Source organism: Aplidium turbinatum, chromosome 2 (assembly GCF_918807975.1).
Source record: "Aplidium turbinatum chromosome 2, kaAplTurb1.1, whole genome shotgun sequence".
Lineage (NCBI taxonomy): Eukaryota > Metazoa > Chordata > Ascidiacea > Aplousobranchia > Polyclinidae > Aplidium > Aplidium turbinatum.
The window spans coordinates 18,705,743-18,728,250 of NC_137473.1; the positions used below are offsets into that span (position 1 = coordinate 18,705,743).

At 39.2% G+C, this 22,508-nt stretch overlaps 1 protein-coding gene across 2 annotated transcripts in view; it reads right to left on the reverse strand.

Annotated features, from left to right (window-relative positions):
• Nucleotides 1–280: 280 nt before the first annotated feature.
• LOC145787820 (misshapen-like kinase 1) overlaps nt 281–22,508 on the reverse strand; it is a 28,322-nt gene continuing 6,094 nt past the window's right edge. The window contains exons 5-25 of one of the 2 annotated variants that reach the window (XM_082599664.1): nt 22,231–22,452; nt 21,228–21,282; nt 21,048–21,135; nt 20,351–20,508; nt 14,413–14,560; nt 13,880–13,961; nt 13,280–13,366; nt 10,016–10,078; nt 8,597–8,719; nt 7,748–7,838; nt 7,444–7,534; nt 6,981–7,079; nt 6,570–6,627; nt 5,431–5,559; nt 5,025–5,193; nt 4,395–4,538; nt 3,742–3,880; nt 3,481–3,646; nt 2,860–2,940; nt 2,419–2,593; nt 281–1,562 (exon numbers count right to left, since the gene is read on the reverse strand). In XM_082599664.1, the coding sequence (XP_082455790.1) occupies nt 1,354–1,562; nt 2,419–2,593; nt 2,860–2,940; nt 3,481–3,646; nt 3,742–3,880; nt 4,395–4,538; nt 5,025–5,193; nt 5,431–5,559; nt 6,570–6,627; nt 6,981–7,079; nt 7,444–7,534; nt 7,748–7,838; nt 8,597–8,719; nt 10,016–10,078; nt 13,280–13,366; nt 13,880–13,961; nt 14,413–14,560; nt 20,351–20,508; nt 21,048–21,135; nt 21,228–21,282; nt 22,231–22,452 (2,577 nt within the window). In that variant the 3' untranslated portion in view covers nt 281–1,353. Of the gene's footprint in view, nt 1,563–2,418; nt 2,594–2,859; nt 2,941–3,480; nt 3,647–3,741; nt 3,881–4,394; nt 4,539–5,024; nt 5,194–5,430; nt 5,560–6,569; nt 6,628–6,980; nt 7,080–7,443; nt 7,535–7,747; nt 7,839–8,587; nt 8,720–10,015; nt 10,079–13,279; nt 13,367–13,879; nt 13,962–14,412; nt 14,561–20,350; nt 20,509–21,047; nt 21,136–21,227; nt 21,283–22,230; nt 22,453–22,508 lie in introns of both variants that reach the window. The other variant, XM_082599657.1, reaches the window with a different exon arrangement.

The window sequence follows — 22,508 nt, forward strand, 5'->3', positions numbered from 1 at the left end:
CTTGTGGACCTCCACTATAGGCAACAAACGAACTTTCAATGCCGCTATCCTCACCCCCTGTTGTTTCTACAATACCACACTCCAGAAAAAACATCCTGTTGATGTAGGTCCATCAGCAAGCCTCATTTCTCCCCAATTGTTCTCATGATTGATTCAGATCAATGAACTAATCAAGAAGTTTAAAAATAGTTTCTTTGATTCTAACACATCGTCAGGCTAAAAGCTTGAATCGATGCAAGATAATCTTACTGCACTTAACTTTACAAAACAAATCTGGAAATGTAACAGTTTATTGCAAAAGTTTCAGAAAAATTTAATAGTTTGTGCATCAGTATAACGTGCAACTACGCAAAACAACGTAATTTTCCGAATATTGGGTAGATGTTTACCAATCACAAACGTCCAGTCTCACTTTTACGTGTCCATAACAAAGCATCGTCAATCGACGTCATGATAGTGCAGGGTGACCAAAACGAATGTTTGCAAAAACAGGCAGTAAGGGGGCACCACTGCAAACAGGGGGCACAGTGGCCAGATTCAATTCATCTAACACAAAACCACTCTAGACGGGAAATTTCGTTCTGTCGAACTAACAAAACTTGATTTCACGTTGATCAAACGTTAATAATAGCAAGCTATTGGTTACGAGGAAAACTCAGCAAGGTGATACAAAGGACAGTAATTCAGAACATAAACACTGAAATAGCAGAAAAAAAGCGTTTTTTTACATTGTTCTAACGTGATAAAAAATGCCCGTTCATTTTCAAGACACAGCAAGCAGCATACTTTTTGCTTTACCGAAACCTACACATGATTTTGTGATCTCATAAAAAAACACGGTATCGACTGTGATACACGCGACAAACATTTCAAGACAGAGTCTTTTTCAATTCAGAATTACTGAAAAAGACATTAAATTAACGTAAAATGGTGGAATTTTGGTTATCGGTAAAAGCATGACGTACACCCATCTTTTAATGTACAGTAAATCGTAAAATACTTTTTGTGCGAAGCACGATGCTAACTCAGACAGCAAAATCCGACATTATTACATTTGATTCAACGTTTGCAAACGCTGCAAATTTCGCTGTCTGGGAATGGTTCAAAGATCTGGTCAAAGTTTTCTTTCCGGCATACCTAGAAAACAGGCAGAGAAGACAGACAGGCATACCTACAAAGTACTCAGAAAGCCAAATCCGTCATTTTTACAATGTAAAAATGAGGGATTTTGTTGTCTGGGGAAACGGCACAAAATACTGAGCAAACAGGTAGTACGACACAGGAAAGCTTAGTTTGAAATGCAAAACTAAAATTTCATCTCATCAGTAGCGGCGACTGCGCGATCGTGATTGTCTACCAATTCATTTGTAAGTTGCGATTCAAAGCCATGAAGTAGACTTGGCTTGAGGTTGAGCTGTGGACGGAAGCGAAGAAGACCTTGTCGTTTCTTTCGCATAAGAACTTGAGCTTCTGGGCTCGCTTGTGCATGAAGACGCCGTCCAAGTGACCGGTTTCGACCGACCGGATCTCGATCGCTTTCTCTCCCCAACCCATGGTTTGACCTGGGAATATGCAACAGGTTTGCATCACATTAACCGAGGATTATAAACGTTTTTTTTTTAGTTGTAACAATTCTAAGACTTAAAAATTTCCATTTAAGTAACGCTTGTTCGCTTGTGTGATGAAATGTCTTGCTCAAAGCTTTGCAGTCATCATCATCATTTTGTTCCTTCCTCGTATGGAGGGTTGGATACAATGCGCCATTGTTCTCGACCATGAGCTGTGCGTACTGCACATTCATAAGTTAATTTTGTCCATTTTGTGATGTTTGTTGTCCAAATCATTCTTGGTCTGCCTTTACTTCTTTTACCGTTTATCTTCCCTTCTATTAATGATCTTTGTAATGAATTTTGCCTTATTGTGTGTCCGAAATACTTCAATTTTCTTCTTTTGACTGTTTGTAAGAGCATTTTGCTTGAATTGAATTTGGACAGTACTTCATCGTTAGTGATCTTTTGTTTCCATAAAATGTTTAACATTTGCCTGTATGTCCAGAGCTCGAAGGCATCGATCCGTTTCTCCATTTTTTGTGACATTGTCCAAGTTTCGGAATTGTATAATAGGGTCGACCAGATATAGCATTTTAATAGCTTTGCAGTAGCTTGCAAAAAATAATATATTTTTAACTTTTGTGTCGGATTTGAAGGTATTTAATAAATTAGAACAAGACAGGGGGTATTAAAGACCGATAGGTAAAACTTCAACCAAGCAAAAATTTAGAGATTGAGTCTGTCGCAGTTTTCTGTCAGTCTCTTGCTGAGATGCAACAGAACATTATACACCAAGCACAATTTTCTCCAAAGATGGCAGTAACCGTCAATGAAGCGTAACACTTGTCATGCTCTTAACAACACTAACCAGATCTGATGTAAGCGACCGACGTAGGGGGTTCCCCCCACTGCAAGACGATGTCCTTGCTGATGCTGGCGTAGGTATTCACATAGACACCTTCGTCCTCGTAGCAGAGCAGCAGCTCCATACCGTCGCTGTTGGGCAAGATGATGATTGCATGAGCGGTCAAGGGTGGTTCAATCTGCGATGAGGGTATTATAATAGAGTAAGGGGTGTGTTATAAAAGCATGGTTCGGGCGTATAACAACAATTTATGAAATTAGGTAAACAGAAAAGCTATTTATTTTCTTACTATGAGCAGTTGAGCCCAGAGGATAAGCTGAATATTTTCACAATGGTTTTGATCTAAAAACAAGCCTGGTTTGAAAGGCTTTACAATCAAGACTTTTCGTCCATCCTAAAGAATTTTAACGTAATGCAAACGGCAACAACAACACAATCACTTACGTGACTTGGAATGTACAAGTCGTAGTTCTGGCCTGAATCTACGTCAATGGCGTGAAATCCATAAGCAGAACCATAGAGCAGCTGGAAAAATAGACGTCTTTCGTCACAAAATCATATCCTACGCTACATCTGTAAGTGTTGTAAAATCAACGCATGCTACATAGTATTGCGTCATCATGAAACGCTTGCGTCTTGTTTAAAGTAAGCAATCCTTGATATTTTCATCGTATGATATTTTGTTAGTGTCATTCTCCAATTTTTTTAACAACTTACTACAATAACAGCATTAGAAATCGGAATTCGGCAACAAAAATGAAAGCAATGTTTCGTAATTGCAAAGCCTCTGGTCGTACACAAAGCTTGATTAACAAAGATATCTCAACAGTTTGCAAGCTATGACTGATTGAAAATGCGGCAGGCTGTAATCCTTTGTGCTTGTGCGCTTGATAAAGAAAGTTCCGCACTTTTTGTAGTTCACTGCAAGCACGTTCAATATTTATGCAATGAAGAATGGTACAAATGCGAAAGTGTTGTCTAAGAAATTGTCGTTATAATTTGCAGCAGGTGAAGAAACTGTATCGTCTCACGTCACAATGACCTCATCACGGATGAGCGTCATACCTTGAGCCTTGAACCTTCCTCGACGGTAAGGTCGACTATCATAGGCCTGTGGGGGAGGTCGCTGAACGACTTAAAAGCCATGAACTTGTGGTAGGGCCTCGGCGCCCAAGCGTACACTTCTATATTGTTCCGGAGGGCTATGATCAAGAACTTGATCCGTTCGTACCTGTGTGGAGTTGCAGGTTAATTTTATGTCAATTTCCAGCAAATATTGACAGTTCGCTTGAACCAGTCAGTTCAGCTAAATGTTCATCTACTTACTTGACGACTTTGTATTGCGTGCATCCCTCAAGGTCTCCCACCGGAGCATATCCGATCTTCTTCTCAACCTCCGGATCGTTCCTCAGGATTTTGTTGCGAAGCCAACTCAAGTAGTAGACACGCAACTTGTTTTTCTTTCCTAAGATAAAAACATTTGATCGGAAATCGGTCACTTAATGTAATTTTGATGCAAAGCAACGTTTCATGTGATAATTTCTTATTCCAAAAAAATATCATTCTAATAAAATAAAAAACAAAACTCGTTTAAGGCCGATAACAACGATGTACTATTGAGCGACAACCTCAAGAAAAACCTTGCAAACTCCCATTGACTGCAAGTAGATGCTTCAAACCTCTACAAGCGTCATGTCCTTTGCAGCACACAACACTGCTAGGATCAAGCTGCAGAAGATGATCTTTCAATTCGAGGGTTAAACTAAATAAGTGACTAAGTGTAACTCCTCTACTGCAAAGGTCGGTGACGGATCTTGAATTTATGATTCGAAAGCTCTTCAAGGATAGGAAACGTCAGCATTAAGTTCAAAAAATGCATTTTTCACCGCAAAAAATATATAGTTTCCAGATTATTTAAAGTATGTACCATTGTACAGCCTTATTTTAAAACTCACCGATCCGATGCTGGTTTATCATACCTGATATAGTGACAACTAAATTTAAACCCTCGAGGACATCAAGTTGTTGAAACCTCCTCCTGCTGATGAGGGGGTACACCTTCCCCTGGCCACTCCTGTCTAAGAGCATCATTCCGTTGTCTGCTCCGATGAGGAGGTTAACCCCTGGAAGCAGATAGAGCAAGATGAGGAGCAGAAAGCAACGCACCACGTAAATTAGATTGTTAACGGCATGATTGTGATTACTTCGAGATACATCTACGACTGAAGTCCTGGCAAGGTCAAAAATCTAGAAGATTCTCGTCTGACGTCAGGCAACATATGACGTCATGCAACATAGTGATGGATGGAAATAATTGTGAACATGCAAGAATTTCTTGCATTTTTATTGTGTTGAAGTTTCTGGTAAAATGGCTCGAATTTCAAAACCTTAAATCAAACTGAAGTGATAAACACTACCTTTCGAAAATTAAACAACGTAATTCTTAAATAACTCTGAATCCTCTGCCACCGACTGAAGTGATCAGTGCTGAAAATATCACCTCAAGTCATCTGAAGCAGAAAAAAGTTTGCACTTTTTGCGAATGAACTAAAGAAAGCCCAAACCATGCCAAAAGTTGGGAAAGCATTGCCTTGTTGATTTGAGCTCACCCCAAAGTGAGGCGCATAGGATCTCGGAGTTGAAGCGCTTTTTGTACTTTCGAATCTCAGGCATGTCAGCGGCAACTACCGGAGGAGCGTCTCCAGTCCGGGGGTGCACATTAACCACCGGACCCTTCCTGTCGTCTCGTACCGATGAGATGGAGCCAGCGATGATGCTCTGGAAGGAAACGGATGACATCACATGAAACAAAAGCAAAAATTCAAAAAAACAGTCTATGATGGTGTCACCGTTGCATTACATGACAAGCATAGCGGCCACAACGCATGTCACGTTAAGTCAGCTGATAAGTAACACATCGCTGAAGGAAACGTCGGTCATTTTTGACGACCTGCACCAACTGCATGTAACGCGTCATGTTGTGGCCACTGCACTGGCGCCAGTGTTATTTCTTACATCGGTATCGGAAAAATCCTGCTGGTTCCGCCGGGATGAAGCCACTAAATCCGGGAGAACGGATGACGATCCGGCCCGACGATCCCAGCTGGCAACTGAGTCGTTATCGTTGAAGCTGTGTTTGTGTTTCTGGAAATGAAGATTAAGATCAGATTGCGGAAATGACAATCGAGAAAAAAAGTCTTCGTTGCATTTTTAAGTTAAACACAAAATAGCGATGACTGTTGAAACCTTTTAAAGGTTTGAATCTAATTGATGATGATTATGTGCCTGATCTGATACAGACGTTGGCGATCATGGTCTTCCAAACTTCTCTGTCATTAGCCATTCGTATAAAATCGTTCGTTTTAACTGTTGTGTTTGTGGCCCATTGATTCAAGCTGTTTAAATAAGTTAATCTTTGTCGACCTCTGCTTCTTTTTCCCTGTATCATCCCCAATAGAGCTAATTTTTCCAAATCTCCATGTCTGTGAATATGACCTACAAATTGCATCTGACGCCTTCTAACTGTTGCTTTTAATCTCCTTTCTGCATTTGCCAATTTCATAACTTCGTCATTACTCTTCTTTTCAGTCCAAAATATCCTCAACATCCTTCTGAGAAACCACATCTCAGCAGCCTCTAGTCTTTTCTTCATATCTTTACTTATTGTCCAGCATTCACATCCGTAGGTTAGAATTGATTCTACATATGCTTATAAAACTTTAATTTTCGTCTTTATTGTCATGTTAGCACTAGAAAAATAATTTTTCATTTTTTTTGAAGGTTCAATCTTACTACTTTTGGTTAAGTTTGTCACAGAAGCTGATTAATCGTAAAAAAATAATACAAGATACTTTCAATGTGAAAAGGTCCTCATTTATTGCTTTAGCGTAAAAAAGACAATGCTAGCTTCATCAATTCAGCGAACAAAAGTCGCCGTTTTTACATTTTCAACGTCTAGCAATGTTGAAACAATACAAAGCTGTAGCGTTTGCTGGTTGGGAAAGTCTGATCATTTTCTATATTTCTCATCTCCTTTTCTCCTAATTGGAATGTTGCACATCTTATTGGCAGGGGGGTAAAACGTTGGTAAGGAGGTGAACCCAAAAGTTACTCTTACCCTATTGACAGACAAACACAAAAGCTTCCCCACTCACCCCCAAATACGAGTCACCTTGAGGGTTCCGCTTCATCACAAGTGTGCCTTGGTTCGACCTGGCACATATGACGTAAAGTTGCAATGTGAACAATTAAGATAGAAATGAAAAGCAAGTGCAATTTATTTAGTTGCAATGAAAAAAAGTTGCATGAACAGCTGGTAGTCTAGCGCAATAAAACACATTAGAGAGCGACAATGTTCAAAATGCTGTATACACACACACGCACTGGTGTAGAGAAAAATTTCCTCTTATGTTATCATAGCTCCGAAAATGAACCTTGCTACGGCCGAAGGAAGATGGGAGTAGTAGCTGTTTGTTGTATTTCAACGCACTAGCACAGCATCACAAATTGTGTAAATGTTTAAGAGAAACATGGAGCATAACTTATGATTGACAGATGTATCTTACGATTGTCCATCCAGAGTCTTGGCGTCAACAAACGAGTCATCACTATCACTGTCGGATGACGAGGAATACGCAGTGACGCGTGGATTGATGGGCGGTGTCCTGTCGGCAACATACGTTGTTTTTCGTTCTATGTTTCATTTTTGAAAAGCGATTTGTCGCAAGACGAGAAAGCATACGTTAATGAGCGAAGACTTGAACAGTAAAAAAATAAAACAAAAAATAAGTCTATATTACATAATTTCACAAATCTGTGTCACATAATTTAACATCTAGACGTGGTATCAAAGGAAAACGGACTGATTTTACTGACTGGATAAAATTAAGCGCATAAAGCTTTTAATTGGTCACAAATGAGTCGCCAACTGATTCTGATGAGCTGATCTATCTCAACTGTTTAAAATGTCCCATACAGAGGCCCACGATAAATTGATTTATTCGTGAACATTGCCTAGAAATTGCTCACCCGGAAGATGTAGCCATAGCTTGAAGTTGTGCGGATACCGAGTCGACGTCAGATTGACGGGAACGGACTTCGTTGCCTTTAGAGACGCCTCCTGAAGAGCAACATGGCTGTATGAGACCAGGCTCATGTCAAACGTTTCACCTTCACGGTGGAAGATGTCACTTTCCGCTCCATTGAAAGTGAACCATTTCCCGTGAATGAAAGTTTTCAATCCAAAATGTTAGTAGAAAGCTTATAAACAACAAACTTTTAATTCCGCTTTAAGAACACACTCGTTGGGAATTATCATTGAAAAGAAACCAACCTGCAGGCATGACATGCGCAGAGGACGAAGGATGGATTGGGGGGTCATAACGGCGACGACTCTCACTCGGACTGTGGCTTGGTGAGGCATTCTGTTACAGGCAAAGTATACAAGGTGTGGTTACTTAACAACATCAAGGATGAACGTCCCAGAGAGCAAAATCCGTCATTTTACATTCATTCAACGTCTGCAGATGTTGACATTGCATGGGGTGCAAAGAAGACTTGCATTAAATAGCGAAAGTACAGCAAGCAGCGTTGTTGAAACAGTTCATAGATTTTACCAGTTTGGAGCCAGCTGTATTGCCGAGTGGTAAACCATGGTTCAACACCGCTCAAGAGCATGGGGTTGGGTCTTTAGCAACATACTTAAAGGCAAGCCTAAAGGTGGACACAAAGATTGGCTTCTTTGCCTTTCCGTCCACTTCATCTAAATCTTGAGCGTAAGCCTGGACTTGGATACGACAAAAACAGTTTGAACTGAAAACTATGCGTGTCCACGTTGAACAATAATGACTTGGGCAATGATTGCCAACGCGCATCAAATGTCTCTTCCTTCGTACGAGGTGAGACGCGCGTGTTAAAGATGATTGTTAAATCGAACGCAAATCTCGCTCTATTTAATTACAAACAACGTGCTGTGTTGTGATGTACTAAAAAGAAAACGCCACCTATTCGATTCGTTGTCATATGACAAACTATAAAAATCTTGGGTTTAGCAAACGATAAAAATAACTTAGTAACTGAAGGTGTTGCTACGGCTGACTTCCTTGTACACAGCTGTTTGTTTGACGTTACTAGGAGTTAAAATTGCGTGATGAGACTGAAAACCACTTCTCACCGAACCCACTTGCTTGCCGTGTTGTGGCGACCCCGGACGATTCTTCATGCTTCTTTCTTCGATCTTCTTCGCCCATTGAGGCTTCTCTCGCTGTTGCTGCTGCTGGGCGTTGGCGCGCAGCTGGTTCAGTTGCTATGGTGACAAGTCCATAGTTAGTTCATGTGCAGCGGTGTTAATTTAGCTACAAGATGTGCCAAGTGTGAAACAGACGTAGTCCACCAATTTGATGCAATGCTTCATTCCACTAATGTATCATGCCAAAAACTTACAAAACCTTAAACGTGGGAGGAATAAGTAAATATGAAAAATGTGTCAAACGTGAAATATCTCATCTTTGAAATGAGGGACAGATGGATGATGAAAAATAAAATGTGCCGATGATAGCGTAGAAAATGCCAGACTAAAAATTTAGACTGTAAGGCAAACCGGGGCGTGTTGTCACAGGTTTGGGGTTTTTCGATTTGTGCTTTTGCTATATACAATGCAAGTGATTTAGTTATATCATTCGTACACTGTCCACTGACACTTCCTTTTGCCACTAGTTAAACTTTTTAACAGCAAAAGGATTTTAAGAAAATCAAATTTTTGTAAAAAAAAAAATTGTGACAACACGCCCCAGCACGGGGCGTGTTGTCACAAAGCATGGGGCGTGTTGTCACAATTTTTTTTTTTTTAAATTTGATTTTCTTGAAATTCTTTTGCGATTAAAAAGTATAACTAGTGGCAAAAGGAAGTGTAAGTGGACAGTGTACGAATGATATAACCAAATCATTTACATTGTATATAGCAAAAGCACAAATCGAAAAACCCCAAATCTGTGACAACACGCCCCGGTTGGCCTTACAAAATCAAATTTTACTACGTGGAATTTACACATTTATACAGTAAACAAGTTGAAATTAATTCAACAACTGCTTTGGGTCTTGTTTCCTTGCTTTCACATATCGACCAAGGGTTCGGTAGTTTATGCCAAATTTTGCTTCTGCTTCTCATAAGCTGTGACCATCATCACAGCTGTGATAACTCGCCCCGACGTACGCAGTTAGACAAAAGTTTTAATGGCGGCTAGAAAAGGCACGCTCTTAACTTCTAAAGTGTCAGCTAAACACCTAACATAATAAGCTATAAAATTGATTTCATACTTGCGGTCAAACTGCTCTTACGAAAGCGTCACACAATTTTGAAAAGTTAGTGAAATTTACATCGATGACCAAGTTTTTGATAATAATTTAATTTAAGCTAAACCTGCTGTCTTTTCTTGACTTTGCTAACCTCAAAATGAAGATGACTCTTAACAAAGCACGTGCTACAAATATAGACTCGAAGCAGTAAGTGCAAGTACAAAAAAAATTGCTGTGACAACACGCCCCTTGTGACAACACGCCCCGGTTTGCCTTACAATGTACATACAAAATGTCTTAACTTCACCTGCTCGTTCTGTTTCCTTCTCGCCTCTTCTTCAGCATGTCTCTTCTGGGCAACAAGCGCTTCCTACAACGACACGAGATGGTAGATTAGTGAGGAGAATGGGTGTGTCTTAACTCTTAATGCTGTATTATATGTTTTAGTCTTTGAATAGACATTCAATCCGCTGTTCTAATTCAAAATTTCGGGATCTCGTAACAACGACGCAATGAACGAAACACAACATCCTTTAACCTGGGATGCTGCAGCTTTTCGAAACTTGTTGGTTAGGGTGGCCAAAAAAAATTGAAATTTTTTATTTTTGTTTGCACACCCTCTCATTTGAGGAGGATTCATGAAAAAATGACACTGTAAAGAGTCAAGCCATTGGTTGACTTTATTGCACTTGTTGGAAGCAGCTTTCTGTGGTGCTTGACCACTTGATAGAGGAGCTGGCGCAGTGGGGCTGTTGTTCATTTTTTATTTTTGTAAGGACTTTATTGAAGTCAGTAGCTAATTTGACTGCCCAGTGCCCGCTCTGCACAATCATTGACGGCTATGAGATGACGCCAAACTTTGCATGCTTCTTTATAATCATCACGATCATGCCATGTGTCGACAGAAGCAGTGACTCGAAAAGGTTAAGTGAACGCTGTGTTACAAACTGTGCCAAAGAGAGACGTTAAAACTTGACAATTTTGTTTGGGGCAACACGACGAACATCTTCGGGAAATGGGTCTTAAGCGCATTAACGATTGCCTTCTTTTCATCATCTGTGTTATTATCACTGAATAAAGGCAGTGCAGCAAGATCCTCACTGATGTACCACAAGCGCAACCTCAACTTTTTTCTGCCACTTGAGAAATTGCATTGTCCACCTCTTTATAATCCTCTGTGAGCTGTAACATTGCTAGGTCATTTGTAGGGGCAGATATTGATGAAGGTGCTGCAAACTAAAAAGTGGCATAGATGGTAGTAGTTATTACTTTATCTGCAACTGCACTGCACGCAAGTGGCAGTGTAATCATATTGACCTTCATCTCGTAGTAGAGACGGTGAAGAACCACACCCCATACAGGCAGCTGACGTGGCCCTCAAGAGAGTCAACAAATGGACACCCACTCTCTAGTGTTGACTCCCTTGAGGGGCTATGTCAGCTGCCTGTATGGGGTGTGGTTCTACGAGATAAAGATCAATAAGGTTACACTGCCACTTGCTTACAGCACAGTTCTTGTGAGTGAAAGCTAATATCGCTACCACTGCAAAGACTCACGTTGTTACCAAACTAAAACGCATCCATCAAGAGCATATAGGAGAATCAAAGCACAAAGGGAGGCGAAATCCAGCTTCCCAGATGACCTCAGAAGCTGACTTCACCCAGAGCTTAAGTGCATTATTTGATATTGCAATTGCTAACTAGGAGTGCCGCACAACAATACCAGAAGACTGCCAGTTTTTGATAGACCAATGTGGTGCATGACAGATACTGATGAAAACAGAGGACCCAGTGCATCGGCAAGCTGCTGCAAAGTATACAAAGCGCAAAGATGATGAACAGAGACCCAACAGAAGTCGCATTGATCCAGTACCATCAAGTGCTACTGCTTTCTCATCTGAAAATGATCAGCAGATGATGAAGATTCTTCCAGTGACCCGCTGTTTGCACCGTAAATCCAAATAACACCAAAACAAAAGAAAACCCAGTATGAGCAGCCATTACCAAAACACTGCATTATCGATAATCCACTGTTTAATGCAGCACTGAACAGAACTATAGCGTTGTCAAGTCAAGATGTCGTCAAGCAATGATGATCGTCACTCCTGCTCTTGCTGCAGCTGGAATTGATATAAATGAATTGACAATGTCACATTCCTCTGTTATGAATGCTCGAAACACCTCACGTGAAAGCCTGGCAGCTGCAGTGCGGCAAAAATTTAAACCAACAGTTCCACTTGTAGCTCATTTTCATGGTAAACATTTGACTAATGCCAATGGCACAAAGTGCGACTCTTTGGCCATTGTAGTTTCTGGTATGCATGTTGAGATACTGCTTGGCATTCCGAAGCTGCCTGTTGGAACGGGATCACTAATGGGCCAAAAAGTAGTGGAATTCATACACGAGTTGTAGCAGAGCATTTAGCTGCACTTTGTTTTGATACGACATCACGCAATACTGGAATCCACACTGGAGCTATCACTGTCGTGCAGCAGGCATTTAATCGAAGGCTGCTATTTCTTGCATGCCATGATCTCAAAGTCGTCAATGATTGTGTAGAGCGGGCACTGGGCAGTCAAATTAGCTACTGACTTCAATGAAGTCCTTACGAAAAATGAACAACAGCGCCAGCTTCTCTATCAGGTGGTCGAGCACCACAGAAAGCTGCTTCCAACAAGTGCAAGTAAAAGCCAACATGCCAACAGCTCCATTAAATAAAATCAATGGCTTGACTCTTTACAAACATTTCTCTTGCTTTTTCTGGGCAATGTGTTTGCACCTGAAGCGTTGTGATCGTGACTGGTGAACGTACTTTTATGCGGTTTTAGCTAAAGGTCAGTGCATTTAATTTCATACCAAACGCATGTTAATGTGATCTATTTTGTATATTATTTATGTTTTTCTGCATGTGGAAACACTTATTGTATCATAAATTCCGAGTAAAACAATGGTTAACACAAAAATGCTGCAACTGCAATGTAGATAAGTCAAAAAAGAATTACGTCACATATTCAAGAAATTTTGACGAATTATGCCAAAGAAAGCAAATTTAGAGGTCGGTGGGAGAGCACTTCCTCTTGTCGGATTCACTTCAAATTTTCACAGTGTCCTTTTTTCATGAATCCTCCTCAAATGAGAGGGTGTGCAAACAAAAATAAAAAATTTCAATTTTTTTGGCCACCCTATTGTTGGTTTGTTCGTGGAAAATTTAAACGAAAATCATGCAAACATCTTTATTTGGGAACGACGTACTACGTCAGAAACTAGGATGAATAAACAACACAGTCCAAACAAACATATATGAAGGATACTGCTTGAAACGAAAATACAAGCTTGATTAAAAAAGGGACAAAAGCAACCATAGGGTTGTAATTTCCCAATCTTAGATTTAGTTGCAAAAGTTTGGAAAATCACACCCTGAAAGTGATAGTGCAATTTATTTTAATACAATAAGATGTTTTAGTAATGTTGGTTAAATTTCTCGTGGATTACAACGCAGTGCTATCAAGAAAGAGTGGTAATATGTGAGCTGAGCGGTGATGGTGATTTTCTAAGATATATATAATTGAACCTGTTTCTTTCGATCCAGTTCGAGTCTCCTGCGTTGCTCCTTGGCCCTCTCTTCCTTTCTAGCTTGTTCCACTCTCAGTTGCTCCCTCTGCAACAAACAGTATGATTAAGCAAACACAAGCTCACACGTTGTCAATAAATTTTGCACACTTTCAGTATCATATAATTCATTTATTTATCCTACAAAGACACTGTTTATTGAGCAGACATTAAAAGCTGAGCTAACTTGTGAGCAACTACAATTCTTGAGTGACAAACGATACTTTTATTCAATGGCATTACCGTAGTAACAAGATTTTACATTAACAACTGTATGGATTCTCCACTACCACACAAACCAGTGATGCTTCACTAAGACTTATGTAAAGTCATGCTTCGTTTTTTCGTTTCAGGTGGAGGGGAAATAATAAAAAACTAAAGACTAGATGCCTAACTGGCTCCAACAGACGAATCACCCAATACAAATAAAAGCATCAACAAATTACTAGATTACAAATAGACAAGTTCAGGTGACTCCAAAGCAAATTCAAGCTTCGTGTTTTTGGCTGTTGGTTGCTGTTTGTCAAAATTATTGGATAGATTGCGGAGTTGCATTGCTCACCTGCTTTGGATCGTTCTTCTTCTTCTGAGCCTCTTCTCTCCTCCGCTCCTTCTCTTCCTCTTGTCGCTCTTTCTTAGCAGACCTGAAATTTATTTTAAAAGATTTGACTTTTTGATTCGTTTTCCAATCATGATCACTCCAAGATTAAGACCACCGCTCATCGACCAAGGTCATCATTTTCTCTTCAAAGGACAAGCGACTGAAGCAAAGACCCCTGCAATGAACATAACAAGCACAGGCAAGACAGAATATTTAAATATATTATTTTGTTTTGCAGCCCAGGTCGTTGCTACACGTTTTACTTGTTTGAAAAAATAGTAAGATCACATAGATTCCATTCTTATTCAACATTTATCACACAAAATTATTCACAGCGGTCCAAAATACATCTGACATGATATATATAGGGTGAAAATGGGTTTGCTGAATCGGTAAAGACCAGTCTTTCTAAAAATGCAGCTTAAAATAGAACATTTGCACAAGAACATTGATGATTAAAATACAGTAATAAATCTGGAAGAGAACACACTAACCGCTCTTTGTTTTCTTGCTGCAGTCGAAGAAAATTTCTACGTAAAGTAGATTCTCCTGGAGCAAGAGCAATCGAACTTGGCTCTCCTTCTTCATGGACTTCTTCCTTTTCATCTTCCGAACCGCTGTATTCGTACTCAGTTTCACCAACTGAGAAAAGAACGACAACAAATTGAAGAAGATGTAAATATCATATGATCAATTGGATAAGATCAAATTATAGCATCATAACTAGGGCAACCAAAAGTCAATAAAGTCAAAATTTTTCTGCCTTGTTCAAAGTTTATAAAACGTCCATAAACTAAATTTCAGGCTGACACGAAGAGAGGTTTCAAAGTTATTAAGTAAAAAAAAAGTCAAATTTCACGGTTAGGTCAAAATTTTCTTTTAACGTAGTTTTTCTTCTCTCTATTGATATTTTATTAAAGTTACACAGATACTGATTTTTTGTTGCAAATTCTGTTGTTTTTCTAATGTAATAATCCATTTGTTACAACTTCTGAGGTAATAATCTTGTTTCGCGCACTACTGACGATTGAATATTAGCCAACTTCCCTGCTGTTGATGAGTTGGTTGCCAGGGTTAAAGTAGTGACCATTAAAAACAGGTCAAGAGCTAGTTTTACTTCCATTGGCCAACCTCCACAGCCAATTGTAATTACATGGGACACTTGGTTGAAAGCTGCTTTCTATTATTCAAGAAGTCTACCAGAAGTAAGAGATATTGTGGAAGGCTTCCATGATGGTGGTGTCTTGCTGCGGCGTGCTCAAGATGCTGTAAAAGCTCCCAATTCAGCTACTCACCTTGTAGAAATAGAGGAGCAATACAATGCACTGTTTGATATAATTCAGAAGATGGAAGACAGCCGTTACACCATTCAAGAAGCTTACCAGAAAATGAGGTCCCTTAACTTTGGTGTTGATGGCTGCCAAATTGGAAAATATATTCAAGCAAGAATCTCAAGGTATGACATCAAAAGCATTGTGAAAATGGAACGAGATGATATTTTACCACATTCATATAGCCTGCTGAGGAACTCCCAAGCAACTTCTGTATCAGTAGAGAGAAGCTTTTGTATTTTAAGAAAAAATTTGGCGAGAAACAGGAACTTCGGAGGCGATAATGTGAAACATTACTTGATGTTGAAGTATAATACTGCAGAACCCTCTTTGTAATTTGGGGATATTTAAAGACACTTTATATTTATCTTTTGCAGTTTTTCGAGTGACTATCATTACCTGTTTGTTAGCTGTGGTGTCATTGAGTCTTCCACATTTTTCTTATATTTTATTAGAAAAAGAAGATATCCTTACCTAACGGTTTGATTTCTAATATGCTTTGTATTTTATATTTTGATTGCAAACACAGAAAGTTATTGGTCAAAATTAGGTCAAAATTTGTAAATTATAAAGTCAAAATTTCAAGTTTTTAGGTCAAAAAATTGGTTGCTCTAATCATAACATATGATCTGATTTTTTCCATCATGGTTGGTGTGATCACTGAACGCGCAAGAGAAGAATTCTTGGGTGATATTATATGACGATGATTTGGTTTTGTTGAGTATCGCAATGGAAAATCTGAGACACAAATTTAAGTGGAAGGAGCCATCTCAATACAAAAGAATGCGCATTTATGACAAAAAGACAAAGATGATAACAAGAGGAACAGAAGGAGGAAACCACGATAAGCGAAAGCTTCATTCGGAGATTTCCTAAACCTTACAACGGCATCTATTTACTCAAAGAAATTAGCTTATTATAGAGGTTAATCAACTAAAGTCTCAGCAAAAAGTCAAACGGGGTTTCGTGATTAACAATAGTGGTTAATCAAATGAAGTCTCAGTAAAAATGTCTCAACTAAAGTTACTAAATATGCTATCGTTACCAGATATCGCTATAGCCTAGCCCTATACCAACACAACAAGTATCAGATAATTTACATCAATCTCACTGAAACAATAACTTTCTCGTTTGCATGAGCACGGGAAGGAAACACAAAAACCGCAAGAAAAATCCAAGAAATCAGAAAAATCCGGAAAGAAAATCCAAATGATCCCAACAAATTCTCTAAATAAACAGAAGCCGTCGCTGGATTTAAAAAAATCACCGAATCGGTTTTCTCCGAAAAAGACTGTCTCCGAATTGAATTCCCCGAAACGGGCCATTCTAGAGGAAAATCGATCTTTGTGGTGTATGTGGAGGAAGAGTGATGTCAAATTCTAATATGTGTATTAGGGTGCGTCGTGTGCCCCAATGTTCATATTTTTTGTATTATTTTTTTTCAATGGTGAGGTTTCACTGAAATAACAATAATATGAAGTTTCAGCAAAAAATATTAATGTTTAGGTGCTCCACATTGCAGTTAAAAATACAGGAATTTCGACCCCCATACTCCATAAATACCTTGTTTTAACATAACACTGGTCTACACGATTTTTGCTCTATGAACTTTGAAAACTGATTTAGAGTAATTTTGGGGTGCTGAATCCAAATCTGCCCTCAGATTTATCCTATCACGTCAGGTATGTGAGATATGATGACAGCAAATTGTTACTTTTGTCAAAAGTGGAAGATTTGACGTTGCGTTTATTGCACATACATATTTTGCTATATGCAGAAATCCAGGCCATGTCGTGCATAAGTAGCTGAAATACATCAAATATAATTTTGATACCAATTTGTTTTCTAAGCAACATTATTAACCATGCAGTAATAACAATCTAAAAGGGAGGCTAAAAGTATAACTGACCCCCCCCCCCCCCCGTCAAAGGTTTGCATGAAACCACAAAGGATTAAGTAGGCCTGTGGCAATGCTTGTACAGTAACCTTACTTAGGCTGTTTTGGTCTGTCTAACACTACTAACCATTCGTTATAGCACTGCATATGTTGGTGGTGAACGCAATGCCAAATCTTCCACTTTTGACAAAAGTAACCATTTGTTGTTATCATATCTCACAAAACTGACGTGATCTGAGGTTAGATTCGGATTCAGCACCGCAAAATACCTCTAAATCAGTCTTCAAAGTTCATGGAGCAAAAAATAATTCTTTTTTTGTTTACCAGTGTAATATATGGATTATGCCTGCATTGTGCTTGGGCATGTTGAATGTTGATGAAGATTTGCAGTTTTTGTCAGTCGGGAAATTATGTCAATTCAAGGTGGCTAACACTTGCTTGTAGGCTACTTCGTAAATACACTCATGCAATCAACCCTTCCAAAAGTTTCATGAACTTGTCTGAGTACTGCATCAAGGTTTGCTTCCCATCTTGGTTTGAAATAAAACACCACAATTCATTATCTGATGGGTCAAAGAACTTCTTCACCATGTTGCAAAGAAATTTTCCCAAACCAAGAAGTAAAAGATTTCCAAGAAGGTTTTGGAATGCAATGCATTATTCGCTCACTCTGAAAATGTCATTGTTGGAATGCTATGTGATGAAGACTGCCAAGTTAGAAAAGCAGCAGGCCAACAAATCTATTCCTTAGGTGCACAAGCACAGGAAAAGCAAAGCAAGAATCATGTTGGCTCCTCACAAAAAGCAGAAGATGAAAATCGAAAGCTGAGAAAGGAAATTTCACCAGCCGTGCCACCTGCAATATGCAGATTTCTTGTGCCACAGCTTAATACTATAAAGCAAAATCATACCACCAACTTGTGAAGCTTGGCACAGTTCATAAGTCTGAGCCACCTATCATGAGATCGCTAGCAGATCAACAGCTTGACAATGTCATCGACGAACCTCTGCGGCTGGATTATCCTTGCCACAACCAAGCAGTGGAGTGTCACGTTAAGCTAGTGACTGTTAAAGCAAGCTTATATGCTGTAGGTTTTGAAAGAAGGGATGGACTGATTCGTCAGAAGGTGCGATCTCGTCAACTTATGAAAGAATTCAACAGCAAGAAGGAATTCCCACTAGATTGACATGTTCACCTTTTTGTGCTGGTTGCTAAAGTCTCAATGTAGTACAGGTAGTCTAGCACATGCAGCAGTATGGAGTATATCAATCTGTGTGCTGGTATTTCCTTGACAATGATTTCATGGCAGATCACAGTCTACCCATCACCAATTATGTCTACTAATTACAGTATTTGTTTTATGCACCTACACTTTGAACAGTCCAGTTAGTAACCCCCAGGTCGTGCAGTAAAGTTGTTACTTGCAACTGTGTGTGTACATGACACGAGCACTATATTGTATTTCCAGTCACACTACTGTACCGTTAGACCACTGCCTACATGCTCTCGATTAACCCTTGTATTCTCTACATCATGTGTAGTGTGTACCGTATATTATGCATACCATGCTGTATATTTATTGCAAATGCAATAAGCAAAAGTATCCAAGTCATCTGTGACCTGCATCAACATATGCAGTACAGCATGTGCATTTACCCATTACCTTGTGCCTGCGCTACCGTTTTGTCCAAAACATTGTCAAATATACGCTTTTTGTCATAACTTTTTTTCTAATGAAATTAAGGCAAAAAATCCTCATAGAGCAGATAGAAACATTATGATTCTGCATCATTTGATACCAAACTCATGTTCCTAGCACCAGCAGTTCCAAAGTTACATCCAATTTGAGAATTTTGGGGGTATTCCCCCATAAAATGGGGGGTAGAACGGCCAATATGTGGTACAACTCCCTGAAACCAGTTTTGTTATTGTTTTTAGCCAATTTGTCAGTGGTCTAGACCCCCCTTTTTTTTAATTAAAAAAAAATTTTTTTTAATCTACCCTGTTGTCAAGCCAACAAGGGGATACAGGCAATTGGGATGTGGAGCACCTAAACCTTGACCAAATTTTTTGAAATTTTGTAATTTTGCTTTTTTAGTCAAGCCTCACCCACAAAAAAAAATAATTTTGTTTTCAACCATTTTTTAAATTTTTGGGGGCACACGACACACCCTAATGTGTATGAATGTAGGAAGTAGGTACGTATGAAAAATGTGCAAAAATGAAGAAGATAACATGCAGATCCAAAAATTGTTTTGAATGTGAAAGATGCAAGAAGATTGAAGGAAGAATGGTTGGTCATGTTGAAAAGCTGAATGATGAACTGGAATCGGTGGACGTCTTTTGTTACCTAGAAGATATGTTGAATGCCAGTGGTGGTTGTAAAGCGGCAGTGACTGCAAGAGTAAGGTTTGGGTGGGTAAAATTCAGTGAGTGTCGACTGTCGAGAGTTGTAATGTGGTAGAAGATATTCGTTGAGAATAATATAGGAAAAATCTATACCAGTTGCGTGAGATCTGCAATGCTGTACGGAAGAGAGACATGGTGCTTACGGAAAAATGAGTTAGCGATTTTAAGAAGGACTGAGAGAGCAATAGTGAGGGCTATGTGTGGTGTGAAGCTGATGGACAAGGAGAATACAAAAGAACTTATGAACTTGCGTGGGTTGAATGAGAATTTTGATAAGTTTGTGAAAGCGAATGGAGTTAAGTGGTATGGGCGTATTTTGAGGAAAGATGATGATTGGTGATGTTTTGAGAAGAGCGCTGGAGTTGCTAATGAATGGTCAAAGGAAGCAAGAAAGACCCAACAGAACGTCGAAAAGGCAAGTTGAGGAGGAAAGCAGCAAGGTCGCCTTGACAAGAGAAGACGCTTTGGACAAATCGATATGGAGGCAGAGTGTCAAGGTGGATCAGAGGTGATTGCAGCAAGTCAAGGTGGATCCGCTCATCCTCGGTAACGAGGACATCATCAGATTAAAAGTGGACATACATACATATGACTCACTGCCTGTGGTCCTGGCAGTGAAGAAAAATCGTCTATTCTGTTACATAAAAATCAAACTTAGTGCAGCAGTCCACTGATATTCTCAAATAGAAAATATGTCGAAAATCTAGACAAATTGCACTAGCGATGTAGGTCAGTCATTAGCTAAAGTTTTGTAGGAGATGGATATTTAAGATGAAACTGGACAGTTTACTCACTCTTTTTTCTTTTAGTTCTGTCAATGTGGTCTTTTAGCTGAATCTTGACCTGGCGTTCAGTGGGCTGGTCAATGATGAAGGGGTGCTTCAAGAGAGCGTCTGTGTTCGATCGTTGGTGGTAGTTCTTGACAAGTGTTTGATCCACAAAGCTTTGAAATCTAAAAATTAAAATTGCTAGTTTTGTATCTAAATGATTGCCAGGCCACAGCCACAAGCGACATACAACCCTTCTGTCACTCCTTCCCATTTCCAGCCTGGAAAAGGATATACAATGTATATATTTGCATTCATTCTTTATACATTCTTTTCAGTCCATAAAGGCGCGTTCATTATCTTCGTTATCAACGTAGTGACACATCTACAACAACTGGTAAAAGCCGGACCGTACATGATACTTTTTTCCCTGATAGATGTAGTTGTTCTCAGTTAAGGTCACAGTTTTAAAGACAGCATTTATTCAGCGGGGCTAACCAATGGGTTTCAAACTAACTTCCAATCTCAGTGCCCGGGCCTGCGAGAGTCATTTAAAGCGTCTAGAAGTTTGCCGAGCTGTCAGAATAAAGTACAAAAAAACTTTCATATTCCGTATATATATATACAAACAAATCTTCAATGAATTACTTGCATGAAACGTAACCTTAAGTGAAGGCAATAATTATTATAATATCAGAGTATGGCCTTGCAGACTTTCACAAACCTTGAGGTCCACTTCTTTTCTCTCAACCTTGGAGGAGGATTCCGTGGGATGAGAAACAGCGCTCTCATGGGGTGCATATCACACAACGCTAAAGTTGAAACAAAATTACAAAAGTAATTAGCGAGTATGATAGAAATTCCATGCAGGCCTAGCTAAAGTGAATAACAAACAATGACTTACGTGGTGTTCCTTCACCCATCTCGATTGCTGTGATCCCAAGTGACCAAATGTCGCTCTAATTTGAAAGAAACATGAAAATGTGTTGAACATTATGAACAACGTAATGAAAGTAAATCGTTCAAGTCACGAGAAATGTCACTAGGAACCAGGTTGTTTTCAAATGTTTATTATTTAATGCCACATTAAAAAAAGATGAGTTTCTACTAAACCAGGTAGGTGGAAAAAAATTTCTTCTTGGGAACTAACAACTTTTGTGACGCTTCCAGAATTGTGCTTCAAACCAACATTATTTAGTTCAACAAGACCCAATCCACCTCAGTAAAGGGGTGTCGGTGACTACACTAACTAATGTTGTATTCCTAAATTGTCGCGTCGCTACTCTAGCACAACATTTAGGCGCATTCCACAAATCATAAACAAAATAAAAACGGTATATACAAACGTTCAACTTCAAGCAGTTCGTATAAAAGTGGTTTGAGTTTCATCACATAAATAAAAAAAGCTAACAGGAAATCCACTTTAATGTGGTTTTATTTCTTCGAAAAAAAGCGTTATCCCTTTTATGACACTGACATTCTTAATCTTGTGTACGAAGAAAATCCTGTGTCCTTCACTGTTAATGCCCAACGGCTCTAACGGAAAGGCCTATGTTGTATTCAAATAAACTCATTCTTCCGTTTTCATTACGATTGATGAACATTTAGCAAGCGGCTTATAACGCGCTCTCGTTCGCAACCAACATGCATCCAATAAAGCAAACTTTTCTTGTAATAGCCATAAAATCAACACAATATTGGCGCCTACCTAATATGCGTCAAGTGATATGAATGCACCTAAACCTCCACAGAAAATTTTCAGCCGACGACGTGAAGTAGAATCTTCTCATAATGATTAGTCATTTGCGTATAGCGTGATAGTTACAATGGTGTACGCTATAAAGTCGTCGTAAAACACACAACAGTAAACTGTTGCTTAAAACAAAATTTATGAGACATAAATTTACCCGAAAATCATAGGTAGCAGCTGTATTTTGTTCACATGCGATCACTTCTGGTGCCATCCAATACGGGGTCCCGATAAAGGTGTTGCGTCTTCCTATAGTTTTGTCAAGCTGGGCGCTGACGCCGAAATCGACCAACTTCACATCAGCATTCTCAGTGAGCAAGACGTTCTGGCCTTTGATATCGCGATGGATCACTTTGTGTTTGTGCAAATGTTGTAAGCCCTGAAATGACATTTAAAGCACGAATAGCGATTGAGCTGAGAAGATGGTACCAATTC